The sequence below is a fragment of the Protomyctophum parallelum genome, assembly GCF_964188405.1.
Source record: "Protomyctophum parallelum genome assembly, chromosome: 16".
In the NCBI taxonomy this organism is placed as follows: Eukaryota; Metazoa; Chordata; class Actinopteri; order Myctophiformes; family Myctophidae; genus Protomyctophum; species Protomyctophum parallelum.
Window position 1 is genome coordinate 16,557,749 of NC_139711.1, and position 14,118 is coordinate 16,571,866.

The following is a 14,118-nucleotide window of genomic DNA, read 5'->3' on the forward strand; positions in this document are numbered from 1 at the left end:
TTGATAGTGAGAAATCACACAGCTTAACCAGTGAAGTTTGTCACGTAGACATCCTTTGTCCAACTTTTTGTCATTTTAGAATGGTCCTGCTTATGAAAGGTGCAAATCCATCTAATAACATCTTATCAACTGAAAACCATGTGCAATACATTTTATTTCACAGACTGTAGAGGGCGCTAGGGTGCAGAAATGACCAGGGACTGCCTTCAGTTCAGATCGAGCAAAGCATTATGGGAAAGTGCGGTGACAATCACACGCCATGATTTTGACACTAGTGCTCGCACAGAAAATGGACGCTTCGGGGAAGTTTTCGTAACATTTCTTTTGCCGCTTTATACTTTTTTAGTTTGTTTTTGCTGCAATAGTTGACTCCGTAATTTTTGGCACGCACATCTCACGAACGGACTGCGCCACTGTCGGTGTGTCCGCAGACTGACGCGTTCACTGGGGGAGGGTGGGGAGTCAAAGCGACGGCTGCCTGGACTGTTAGCTTCAAGCTGCTACGCTAGCTAGCTAGCTGGCGGTCCGGTGTAACCAACACCATACCGTAGCTAAGCTAACCCCCGTCCGGTACAAAAACCCCAACCAGAGAGCAACCACCAGCCAGGACGGAGGCGTTGGACAACTGGAGTAGGCTGCTGCTACTCCAAGAGGTAGGAAACCATTATCAATCGGCACATTTTATATTAACAACCCCAACATGGGGGTAGGGGGAAGAATAAAACCCGTTTTCCGCTGTGAGGAGACGGCACTTCGTCGCTCGTCCGTGCGACGGTGTCGCGCGTTTAAAATAGCCGATCTACAAGCTCAATCTTAGTTGCCGGTGCGACGCGTTGTGAGCTTGTAGATCGGCTATTTTAAACGCGAAGGACCGTCGTACGAAGGAGCACAAGTTGGGCCTACTGCGTCACTCTGAGCAGGATTTTTTTAGGCCCGACACCACCACAAAATGAATACGTCCTTAATTCATGATTATCAGTCAAAATTATTAAATAAATAGGCCTCAAAGCAAAGCGTTCAGGCCTTGACGGCCAGGGCTATGATCACCACGTACGGTCTTCACAGAGAACAATTGCTCATCGGCTAGATTGGACTTGTGTGTTGTTGATTGTAATTTCAAGGCCCCCGTTTGATAAGGCCTAAATATCCTTCATTTGATACAATGTTTGGAAATGGGAATCCAATCTACCAGGTAAAATCCTCTGTTTATTTAACTGTGGATTTACAATGTAACCCATAAGGTCCTGAGACTCCTGGGTCCATGTTGCCTCCTAAATGTCTAGCTGGAAACCGGCTGCCCTCAAAGACCACTGGGGGTCCTGGACGGTGATTACAGCAGTGGGTTTAAAACTTTATTTTTAATGTCGCGGATCCCCATTTGAGACTGTTTTGTGCCAGGGACCCCCAAATGAGAAGATTTATGCAAACATTTTTGAATAGCCAACAACATAATGGATAAAGTGGTTCAAATAATTTTGATGCTGTAACAATGTTTCTGGGGACCTCCAGGGGTTTCTGTTGGTGGGGGTGGGGGGGATCCGTTTGAGAACCTTTGGTTTATAGCTTATTATTTTCCAGACACACTATTTGCATTATGTATGTTTATATTATGGACTGTTATACTAAAAGTCTTCTTTCATAACAGATATGGCCCGGATGTGATTTGGAAGGTACTGGGTGATGGCAGAAGGGATTAACATAGGCGAAATGCCCTCCTTTGACCCGACTCCAAGTTCTGATGCAAAAAAGAGACCCAATTCATCTGATGGCAGTGAGTGTTGTATTTGTGCTACTCAGTAATTTGTGATGGCCCACTTTAGATAACATTTTCAGTTTAATGTAATAATCTAGCTATAACACAGGGAGGAAAATTCTATCATATGTCACATTCCATATAAACTGTATGAACTGCGTAAATTATTGCTCAATATAAGCAGCAAACTATTCGATACACTGTTCTAGCTGTGCACTATATGTGTCAGGACATCATGTTTGACCCCCACATACTAGATTTGGGCTATTAAACTTGAATTGGATGTTTTTATCATGAGTTGAACACTGCAGAGATTGAACAAGAAAGGCTCTTTTAAAAAAAAACTTTCAGTTTGAAGTACTGTGCCTTTCTAAGCTGAATTAGTTTGAAGTGATTTTCATCTTATGGATTTCTGGTCAAAGATACATTTCGGTCATTTCCACTGGAATAAAATCCCAGTATAAATCCCACATGGGGCGGCAGTCACTAAGGGGTAGAGTGGCCGGTAGAGCAGTCGGATGGGAACCGTGAGGTTCCCAGTTCGATCTCGGGCTCCCCAAGTGTTTGAAGTGTCTAAGCAAGCAAGAATAGGTGAATCATGTAATACACAGCGCTATGTAAAGCACTTTGGATAAAAGCGCTATATGCACCATTTGGCATTTACATCAGCATCTGCCTTTGGTTTGGTTTTAACAGTACATAAATGTAAAGTTCACAATCTACCAATTACTTATTGGAACAGACGTTTCACACATTGTTTATTTTGTTAATGAAAGGGAACTTACAAAAAGGACATGAGGGGTTTTGTATAATTTGCTTATGAAGTATAACTTGTGCTCTAGTTTAGGAGATAGTCTTATATTATATAAGTATACATCTGACAGTGCTTCACAACCATCTAACTATTACTTGTATCTTATTTATCACAGGAGACGAGCCCATGAGGAAAATGCCAGTATCAAAATTTGGTTCCAGGCCGCGGTTTGAGCCTGTGCACTTTGTCAGTGGTGGTAGCAGCGGTGGATCTGCTACTGATGAGAAGGAAAACGATAAGGAGCGCAGGAGGAGTGAGTCGTACGGTGCGAGACAGTGGGACTCACAACACTCCACCTACAGCAGCAGTCGAGCTCAGGGTTCTTGCTCAAGACCTGCTTTTGACAGAGTGCCGTCATATACTAGTCCTGCCAATGCTTCTGACTCCTGGCGATCCAATAGTGATAGAGACAGGGATAGAGACAGAGACATACCCTCAGGTAGCGCGAGTGGCTTGGGCTACGGAGGAAGAGGATCCACGTCAAATTATATGGCAAAAACGCAGCAGGACTATACAGCCAGATATGAAGCCCACGGTTCTCGGAATACAGATGGCTATTCTCAACCCAGCAAAAATGACGGCTATGGAGGAGGGAATAGATCAGGTGGTTGGGGTGCAGGACATCAAGGCTTAGGCTTTGGGCATCAGGACCGGCCTTCCTCGAGCAGGCCATTCAGCAGAGTCTACAACAGTCCTGTAAGGAGCAGTCCCACCACACAGTCAGGGTTGTCATCAGTCTCTCATCAGCCCCTCGCCATAGCTCAATCAACAATGGATGAGAAGCAAAGGCTAGTAAACAGTGTGGCGGCTGCATTAGCCATTTCTTTTAGAGACCCCATGTTCATGACTGGAACCGACTCGCCCAACTACAACTTCATGTTAAGCCGTAGCATCCAGGCCTGTAAAACCAACCCAGAGTACATTTATGTCAACCTCAAAGATATTCCTCATGCTGACTTGCCGAAGAACAGAAAAGTACCAACAGATGGCTATGCTTGTGAACTGAGATGTCAGTGTATATATCTAGCAACTGGATACTCGGGCAGCAAAAATGGGGCCAGGGACCGTGCCTCTGAGCAGGCTGTTAAACTCTTCCTGAAACCAGTTGAGGTGCGTGTTGTGCAGCGCAGATATAGATCATCAATCGTCACTGACATTGTGGTATGCCAGATGCATAGCCCTACACCACCCTTTTTACCTGCTCTCCGAAACCCTGAAGATAAGCCGACACCCAGCTCTAAAGGCCAATATGAGCCGGACAAACGGAAGCACTGGACAGAGTTTGTGGTTGTAGACAATGCTCACGATGCCATCTGCATACTAAACAACTCTGCTGCCTTTAATCGCATGAAGGTTGACTACAAATTTGACCCTGTACCCAACAGCAGTTGTTGGCTGTGTAGCGTATACTTGCAGGATGAACTGGTGGCACAAGCAAGGGGCACTAAGAAGAGCTCAAAACATAGTGCAGCTGAAGAGGCAGTGAGGAAACTTCGCATGAATCAGGCAGAAAGGCAACAGCAGCAGCTACAGCAGGAGCAGCAGCAACAACAGCAGCAGTCACAGTATTCCAGAGGAAATTATCAATCAGATGCCTCTAGTGGACGCTGGGGGCAGCAGGCTGTCCGGAAGAAACACTTGAGTGAGTTGGTTATCCTTGAAAACTCAAATAATGCCATCTGCATCATTAATGATACAGCTCAGTTTAACAAAGTCGCTGCTGATTACAAGTTCACTGTCCTACCTGACCATCGCTGGAGATGTGAGGTTTACCTGGAGGGCCAGTATGTAGCTGCAGGCATTGGGCCCAAGAAAACGGTGAAACACCTTGCAGCAATGGAGGCCCTAACCACCTTGCGACAAACACAGGCTGTGGTGAAATCAAACCTCAGGAAGGAGGGCCATGGTGACGCTATATCCCGTCATCAGATCCTGGCTCGTTCTGGTGAAGAGGCCATAAAGCAGGAGATAAAGGAGGACAACATTGGAAACCAACTGCTCCGCAAAATGGGTTGGAAAGGTGGTGGTTTAGGTCGTGATGGGGATGGCATTTCTGAGCCTATTAAGGTCAAAGAGCAGTTCTCCAGAGAAGGACTGGGTATGGACATGGACAAATCTACTGCAAACCAGCTCAGCAAGCGGGATATTGAAGACATCATCCGTAATTATACCAGTTCAGAACGCCAGGATGATCTGCGCTTCTCCACTGACCTCAACAATGATGAACGCAAGCAGATCCATCAGATATCTCAAAAGTATGGCCTACGAAGCAAGTCATATGGACAAGGCAGGCAACGTTTCCTTATTGTCAGTCGCAAAGTACACAAAGACCAACTCATTGGCCAGCTGTTGCAGGAAGGACAGGTGGGGCGATATGAGCTGGTGAAACCTCAGGCATCTCACTGATTTGCATGCAAAGCCCTAAATTGTCACTGACTTGGAATTACAAATGACCCACAGGTTTAACAATAAAGCGTATACTTTGTTGTGAAAACTGTACAACGCATCAATAGGTATTTTTTAGAAACACCAGTTATTTTGGCATTCCTTTGCCATTAAATAGTTAGTATATTTAGCTGAAACAGGGGCTTTGGGGTAAACGCATTATTTTTATTGTCTTGTTTTGTCTCTTGCCATTCCACAAGTCCTGTATTTTGTTCACTTTTGCACACCAAGTTTGTGTAGAGTGCTTTGTGATGCCAGGTCCTGATGATTCAATTGTATCTTGATGAAAAAATATTGAGAAGGGCCAGGGAGGGAAAAAAAATAATGTTACCAAAATGTCTGTTTTCTAACCAGTGTTTTCTTGCTACAAAAGGAACCCAGACAAATAGAGGGTATGCGTGTGACATCATCATACCTGGAATATGGTTATATGCGGGAACGCCTACTCAATGGCAAAGAACTATTTTCTGGCCTTGACAGCCCATACATCCAAACCGAAAAGTCCTGATTGCATTGAACAATATTAAACTCACTTAATGCATGCGCATACCCTCTATAGTCTATCAGTTCCTCTGGGTTCTTTGCATCATGTGAACATTGATGAACTTGACGTGATATACAATGTTTAAAGACGAGGCAGGCAGTAACATTAACATACCCGTTTCTGTATTGATACATCTCTTTGCCGCAATACCACTTGCAGTGTTCTCTCAAACAGAACACTCAACGCTGCCACCATCAGTTGGAAAAACAAATTTCACAGGGGAAATGTGTAAGCTGTGATCTTGCTCAATGTCGGATGTATTGTTTGTGGGTACGGTTTGTCTGCTCGTTTTCACAGCTGTAATAACTGAATAAATTAAAACTGATAAATATGGGCTGAAATTGGACTATGATTTTTAATTTAATGTACTGGGACATCAAAGGCAGACAATGTATATTTATTTTATTTACAATAAAATGTACATTTTGTTACATGGGTTACCAGTGCAATTTTACATGTTGAAAACAGTGCCTTGGAAAATGGGACACAGACATGTTCAGACCGTATAAACAAAATTTGAAAGCATTACAAGGTTTACACAATCCATGAAAATTGTAATTCTGCATGAAGCAAAATGTCTGGTAAAGGGTTCTGGGTGAATGTTTAAGAGACATCCACATTCCAAGGCATGTCTCGTAAATGCACTGCAGATTAGATACAATGATCAGTATTCTAATCTGATGTACCCAAAAAGGCAATGATTGACAGCATGTTAAGAGGGATGTATGTCCAATCCATGCCACATAATGTTCTCTTATTGACCATACCCTCTCAAAGGCGTTTTTTTTGGGGGGGGGGGGGGGGTAAGGCCTAACAAATCAACCCATAGGGAAAACACCCTTGACTGCTAGACTAAATCTGCAGTCAGGATCCACACAGCAACCACATCAATGTTAATTACCATAATCATCCATACACTTAAAATCAGCAGATACAAAAGTGAAAACTGTCTGGCTAAACGTGTTAAAATAAAAGTGGAGGGAGGTGCAGGGGCAAGTAACCCAGATATAACAAGGTACATTTACTTTACAAAATGCTATTGCCCAACAACAGCATTCTGTAGGAGGGAGGTGCTCCACAACACAAGAGCATACAAACTTAGCAACAGCTATGGGACAGACAAATATACTGATTAATTGAAAGGATGTGTCGTATCATATTTCTTGAGATTCTTTTTCTTCTCTGTGGTTCCTTTTGATTTGGGGCTGGGCATTGTTCATACTTTGAACAATCACATGGACATGGGTCAACAGTCACGCCAACTCTGTTCGACAATAGCAGAAACCCTCTTCTCATATTCCCGCTTGTTCTCCTGGTACAGCTGGGCTGCCTGGCTGTTGGCTGGGCTGTTGGGATTTGGCTCATCCAGTAAAGACTGGTTATACAACACAGAAAAGGACAGGAGTGAGGGTGTAAGAAATTTATTGCAATGATGTTCATCACTTGCATGAATCCGAGCGTTTGCATGATATAGCAGGTGAGACAGTCAGTAATATGATTCATATTTATGGTTTCTCTAGCCGAGACAATATTATATGCCGTCATTCAAAACAATCCGCACTGCTATTCTCTACTACACCAGTATCCGGAGAACTCACCAGTTTACCCACTCTTCATCGTTATGCTAACATGATGTCTTCATCAGTGTAGCTGCTACAACTGAACTATAACATCTGGGTTTGACATGCTACACTGTAGCATGTCAAACCCACAGATGTTATAGTTCATTTCCAAAGTAATCAAATTATTTTGTGCTATTAAATGGTCAGCTAGATAATGATAAAAAGTTGAGTATGTGAATACCAATGATAGTAAGCCTACCTTCAGGATATTGTTTACTAATGAATTGTTTTGGTACTTTGGTGTTTAAACTTTAGCATTCCTACTTCATCTAGTGTAAACTCTAAACAACTACACTCTCTCTCTCTAATGAAGGTGAAGTAAAACTAAAATGCACTAAGTCGGTAAACTGGTGAGTTCTCCGGTATCCCATACACTCACTAATTCGCCATGTCCAAACTTTAGTTATCTAAATACATATATACTGGATGCCTGCTATTAATCTGGTCAATGACAATATACCTGTATTGAAGTTAAGATTGAGGAGACATCATATGTTGGACTCCAACGATTCTGAAGAATGTCTAAGCATATACTGCCATCTGCGTAAACTGCAGAGGGGAGGGAGGGAGGGGAGAGGGTAAAAAACAAATTCAGTCTTCAGATTAAATCAATTGCAATTGAAATGTCTCTTAATCTATTAATAATATAATGTCCCCAGCAAGCAACTACTTACCATTTGGATGAAACATTTTGGAGACAAAACGCACTGTCGGAGGTTTATTTGGATATTCTTCTGTAAATTCAATGGTGAGTTTAAAAGTTCCTGCAGGGAAAACAAAACAATATTAAGTATTAAAAATACATACAGAACAAAGCATGCTCAATTTCTAATTACATACTTTATTATATATACATACAGTACAGTGTATGTATGTATATACATACATACACACATGTATGCATGTATGTTACAGTACAGTTTCAGTACAAAAACGGAATAGGGAGCGTCCATTTTTTTGACGTTGCGGTGGAAGGCCACGGCTGAGTATCTTTGAGGCCCGGGTGGCGATTATTGGCGATTGCACCCTTCCGTCTTTTATGTTTTTTAGCCGGGGCCGCACGCACGTTTTCCCCGGTCTTCCGGTCCGGTGGAATAGTCAATCCCTGCTGGACCTATGCCGGCCTCTGTGGCCGAAAACGCTCTATTTTTCTCTTGTACTGGCTTCCCACATTTACTGTAACATACAGTGTGTGTGTGCGTGCGTGCGTGCGTGCGTGCGTGCGTGTGTGCGCGTGTATGTAAAAAAATAAAAAAAGGCCTGCTGTAGACCAAAATGTTTGCCAGTTGATTGCTATAGTAAGATTGCTCAGTGACAAAAATGTGTCTTGGTACAGTTGTAGAACTAAAAAGACAACACTCGTACACTGTAGGCTCCAGTTGTAGGATCTCTTTTATTGCACCCGAGTGTTGCTGTGACGTACAGGCTCTCTCCCTTCCTCAGACTGAAGTGAATACAAAGCACCTGCTTACCACCTGCCCAATCTATCTATAACATGGTGAAGTTGTAGACCAAAATGTTTGCCAGATGATTGCTATAGTAAGATTACAAAATGTGTCTTGGTACAGTAGCTACAAGTTAATTTAAGGGTGAAGGGATTTGAAACATAAAGAAGACTAACCATCTTCAAAAGGTGTTCCCTCTGGTCTAAAAGAAAAGAGACAAGATTTGAGTGAATACATTTGAAAGAGTACTTTTTTAATTAATTAAGTTTCCATATCTCAAAATGAAAAGCTCCTACTTTAGTTACACCGTTACAGACATCAACTATACAATAATAATAAAAAACATCAACTATAGCTTTAATCATGCATGTACAATAAATAATGGTGTATAATAAACAATGAAGAAAATGTATAAAATATTACCCACGGCACACACTGCCCAACCTGCATGGTACAAGAGCAAACTTGATTAAGAAAGCAACCTTTCAGCCACTATAAGGGAGGAAGGTCTTTCTGTAGTGACCAAAACATTGCGTTCCAAATAAAGTTTAGTCTTGTACAATGCAGGTAGGTATTTTTTTATATTATTTTCCTCGTTCATTATGTGTCGTGCCTACATGGACCTGTCAAGAGACTTTTAATCTAGTTGTTTAAGCTTTTTAACAATAATGGTATAGATTATTTGTCTGCCTATATCATTCATTTCCACTTACCCAAAAATGACAGCATTCCATACCATGATATTATTTTCCGATGGAGCACCACTTACTCCAGCTGGAGGATCTTCTTGCAGCCTGACAAAATACAGTAAATAGAATTGAGATGAAGAGGTCATTTACTGTTTACGGTGTAATCATTAGCCTCAAAGGAGGCTTAATTTAGAACATCACTATGTTGTGTAGTTCTGGAGGTGTTCTAACCATATATAACTAACCAAGATTACATACTATGGTAAGTATGCAGAACATAATAAAATGTACATTTACACATTCAGTGTAATTTATACACCGTAGTACCAGTGTGGCTTGTCAAATAGAACAGATCTACAAGCTAACATTACAGCTTGTATAATCTGTTCTTTTTGACACGCCAACATAAGCTTAAACATAACAAATTATATGAATGTGTTATGGATGCATAGTTATGCTATAATAGTTAACGTCATTGCCCTCCAGTCCTCTTAGCTAACGGTAGCTTCTTAGCTATCGTCGTCTCTTCTCTGACACAAGTAAACAACATATTCTACACCTACATTTTATGAATACTATTGGTACAAAAAGACAGACAATGTTACAATCGATGTTATTATGTACTTGTTGTGTCCATACTTGTAGACACAAGACACTGTCTGTCGTGTCTGCTTGGCTAAAGCATTTTAATACACTCACAATTCGCCGTATGTCGGTGTCGCGGGTCATTAATAGCCGATCTAAAAGCTCACCACGCGTAATGCCCGCGACGCGTTGTGAGCTTGTAGATTGGCTATATTCGGTGCGCGACGCAGCCGTACGACGGAGTACGCCGTAAACGTTAGCGAGCTAGCTTTTAACGGTCGCTAGCGTTAGCTTTAGCTCTCGTTATTTTTTGTGTGTGTGTGCTTACTTACCGTTTAAAATCTCTCATTAAACGTCTTCTTGCCGGGGTTGACATTCTAATTCACGTAGAGGTAGAAGTCGTCGCATAAACTTGTGGCGATTGGCGTTTGAGAAAATGTGTTTACTTATTTGTAAAATAAATTCCAATAAATGCTACCTAGCTAACCTAGCTAAAGGTTGCTAGTTTTCTCAGTCACATATTTTTTTCGGCTACTGCCTCCACTGGTATCAACTTCTCAAGTGATAGGACGATACCACTACGGGTGGTGGGGTGGTACGGCGATTTCAACACGGACCAGCCCTCACGTTAAATTATTTAGACATTACTGTATGCATTTACTAACAACAGTAGAGCTTAGACAAACAGCAACATAACAATTACAATTTTTTGACAGCTTATATTTCAGAATAAAATGTGTACACTACATGTACACCCCTGTTTTTAAAACGTGTATCATTCCCGTAAAACATTGCGTCATAACTTTAGCACTCATATTTACCGGTTACTTTTGATTGATTGATTGAAATATTTATTAACAGTTTTCAGAATTACAGTACAATTCAAGCACAACTCAATACAAAGACTGTTAACTGTGAGTGGATATTATGGATATATAACTATTCTCTCCCTCTCTCTCTGTCTCTGTCTCTCTCTCATACATTCGCGTGTGTGAGTGAGTAGATCGGCGACCCGTTTCCTACCTGCTGCTCCATCTTTCTGTCAAACCGGTCCACCACCATCGGTCATTTCATTATTTAATATCTCCGACCGACGGCGACAGTCAATGAGAGTCAAGCTGGCTATAGGTGACTAACATAACAAACTAGCCTGCAACATAAAACCTCTATTTATTTACTGCAGAGAGAACACATGTTTGCAGTTTGCCTGATGATCACTTGTCAGTTCAGTTGTCACTCTTGTGGTGTTTCCACATCTCCCTTCTTCAATGACCATAAGGATATAATATGTGATGTCCACGTGCGTCGTGCACAACTCCACTCATCTAGTAAGTTGTAAACATTGCCAACATGCATCGCGCCCGTTCTTTTAACGAGCCGTGTGTTTTACTTTAAACACACAAATGAACAAACACCCGCACACTGTCTTCAAATGCAGTGACCAACTTTTATTTCAGGGATACAGCAACGTTTCGGCCTATGCGGTCACTGCATTTGAAGACAGTGTGCGGGTGTTCCTTTTTCATTTTTGGGGCACCGTACCCTCGCCTACGCACCTGTCGCCTGTAGGTGTGCAAAAGCCTTGCTTTTTATTTTTACTTCACACACACACACACACACACACACATGATTCTGCATCAATGTGGTGATGTGACAGTCATAATCGATGCGTTTGCGTTTGCTGTTGATTTCATGATGATCCAGGCAATGTTGCCTGTTAGCTAAGCTTCATGCGTTGATATTCATTCATCAGCCAACACTCCCCACTCACAGGTAGTACCCCCCCCCCCCCCCCCCCCCCCCACACACACACACACACACACACACACACACACACACACACCTTGGAAAGCATGAGTGTCTATTGACTGGGGGGGGGGGGGGGGGGGTGTCATATTTTGACCCCCCCCCCCTCCAGAGAGGACGTATATACTAGGCCTTAGTCCTACTCCTCCTCCCAGCCCAAATCTCACCTTGGAAAGCAAACAAAGTGTTTTTTGACTGGGGGGGTCATATTTTGACAGCAGGAATTGCCTGTCATAAATTGACCCCACAGTATCAGGATGTATTAGGATGTTGATATTCATTCATCAGCCAACACTCCCCACTCACAGGTAGTACCGAAAAGGTCTAGGCTGAAGCCGAAGCTTATTTTGCCTAGCCTTTAAGAAAATAAACAAAATACAAAATGAATACAAAGAAAATAAACAAAATACAAAGAAAACAGAAAAAAAGTTAAAGAAAAAATGATAATAATCTTATGTTAATGTTTAATAATGTTAATAATAATGATCTTATGATAATAATAATGATCTTATGATAATGTTTTATATATAGTGATGTGCATAGCTTTAGTTCATTATCCAGGCTATTCCACAAGTCAACCCCTATTTTGGATATACATCTACCCTTTGTATTGGTCCTTGCCCCTTTTTGTTTTAATACACATGTCCCCCTGAGGTACTGGGATTCTCTTATTTCAAACAGCATTTCAAACAGTATTTTTTTATTTATTTTGTACATGACTATTGCAGAATGAAAATGAATGAAATCTTAAAGACAATACGGAAGGAGATTGGCAGCCAGTGAAGTGCAGCTAAAACTGGTGTTATACCGGTATGCTCAAATCTCCTGGTACCTGTAATGAGCCTAGCTGCCGTATATTGAACCAGTTGTAGGTGATGAATTAGGCTTTGGCTGAGACCAGAATGAAAGGCATTACATACAGTAATCTAAATGAGAGTAGACCAGAGCATTGACAACAATTTTAAGATTACTTATAGAGAAAAGATTTAATCTCATAGATGTTTCTTAAATGCATGAAGTATGTCTGTAGACTCTGTACTATACCTTTTTACCTGGCATTCAAAACGGAGTTCAGAGTCAAATTGGACACCCAGGTTCCTCACAACAGAAGTCACATTCGTTGCCAAAGGGCCAAGACTGTCTAGAACAGGGGTTTTCAACTGCTTATGAACCAGGGACCACCACCCTGACTAAGAATCTACCTGGGGACCACTTTGTGTTGGGAGGGGGGATATGGGTGTGGTGTGGGGGGGAAATTAATCTTCCATATTAAACTCCTGTTGCTGTTCATTGTAACTCACTGTATGTATGAGCGAGCAGACACATGCGATTAATTATGGGCACATTTCCTTATAATGGTGACTCAACCAGGCAAACCGGTACAGTTTCCCTTGAGATTCTAACTCCCTTTTCTGTGGAAGTTCTTTACGTCCGACCCAGTAACTGACAACATCGACACGTCATCATCATTTACTGCATTGTTTCTCAACTTGTGGTCAATACAATAAATTAAAATACAAATCTTCACTTTCCTACATTACTAAATGCATGGTCAGGGACCACATGCAATACCTTCACGGACCACCAGTGGTCCACGGACCACCTGTTGAAATCGTTCTTTTTGGTCCCCTCAATTCACAAACCACCATTCTAGACTCTAGAATGGTGGTTTGTGAATTGAGGGGACCAAAAAGAACGATTTCAGATTTGTTAACTGTAGTTCACTATCAAGGACCACACCACCAATGGAAACATTTAACCATTTATTGAAATGTAGGGGAGGAAAGCATGGTTATGGTTACGACAGATGGCCCACGACGGGCCAGCGGCGGCGTCGAGGATTAAGCAGAGTTGGGGAAGCCTCGGGGATCCGGCATGCTCCCGAGGCACGCCAGACCCCCTTTAGGGATCTGTTAGGAGGTGTTAGAGGGAGTAGGATGAGAATTAGGGTGGGGGGGTGGGATGACGAAAGCGAGAACGGGGGGAGAACCAGGGGTTGGATGGGTTGGTTATATATGGGTGGAGGTGGCTTGATTGGAGGTGGAGGTAGCTGCATCGGAGGTGTGGTCCTGATCCTGAATTTCAGTTATCTCTAACACCATGAAATGAATGTGAATGAATGGAGTGAATGTCGGCCAAGCAAGCTTTGAGGGAGGAAAGGGTCAGGCTTTGATATGACTGAGGTCTGGATACAGCTGGGCTGAGTTGAGTGAGGAAGAGTCTAGTAGTCTGTGGGCATGTTATTCTGTGGAGGAGGAGGCAAATAATCTGAAGCCTGTTCCCTAGGAAATGTTGCAACACTTTCAATTAATTGTGTATTAGGAGGACTCAAAGTTACCATGCAAATTAAGGCACAGTCAGCAGGAACTCTCATTTCTTGTGAAACCTCCAGAACATGCAGTGGTGTACAGTGTA

General features: G+C 42.2%; 2 protein-coding genes across 2 annotated transcripts; one reads left to right on the forward strand and one right to left on the reverse strand.

Moving 5' to 3' along the window:
* Positions 1-257: 257 nt before the first annotated feature.
* Positions 258-5,867, forward strand: nkrf (NFKB repressing factor). The gene is made up of 3 exons (XM_083785815.1): positions 258-653; positions 1,646-1,771; positions 2,683-5,867. Exons 2-3 carry the CDS (start codon positions 1,681-1,683, stop codon positions 4,971-4,973), a joined length of 2,382 nt encoding a protein of 793 aa, XP_083641941.1. The 5' UTR covers positions 258-653; positions 1,646-1,680; the 3' UTR covers positions 4,974-5,867.
* Positions 5,868-6,351: 484 nt separating this feature from the next.
* On the reverse strand, positions 6,352-10,440 carry ube2a (ubiquitin-conjugating enzyme E2A (RAD6 homolog)). Its single transcript, XM_083785839.1, has 6 exons — positions 10,230-10,440; positions 9,337-9,417; positions 8,800-8,825; positions 7,853-7,942; positions 7,639-7,727; positions 6,352-6,931 (listed from the first exon to the last, which is right to left on the reverse strand). Exons 1-6 carry the CDS (start codon positions 10,271-10,273, stop codon positions 6,803-6,805), a joined length of 459 nt encoding a protein of 152 aa, XP_083641965.1. The 5' UTR covers positions 10,274-10,440; the 3' UTR covers positions 6,352-6,802.
* Between the last annotated feature and the right edge of the window lie 3,678 nt (positions 10,441-14,118).

Coding starts and splice junctions, on each gene's coding strand:
- ube2a (XM_083785839.1), bottom strand. CDS start 10,273: ATGTCAACCCCGGCAAGAAGACGTTTAATGAGAGATTTTAAACG. Junction 7,943..8,799: donor GGGAACACCTTTTGAAGATG/GTTAGTCTTCTT, acceptor TTTTCCCTGCAG/GAACTTTTAAACTCACCATT. Junction 6,932..7,638: donor CAATCTTAACTTCAATACAG/GTATATTGTCAT, acceptor TTGTATAACCAG/TCTTTACTGGATGAGCCAAA.
- nkrf (XM_083785815.1), top strand. CDS start 1,681: ATGGCAGAAGGGATTAACATAGGCGAAATGCCCTCCTTTGACCCGACT. Junction 1,772..2,682: donor ACCCAATTCATCTGATGGCA/GTGAGTGTTGTA, acceptor TATTTATCACAG/GAGACGAGCCCATGAGGAAA.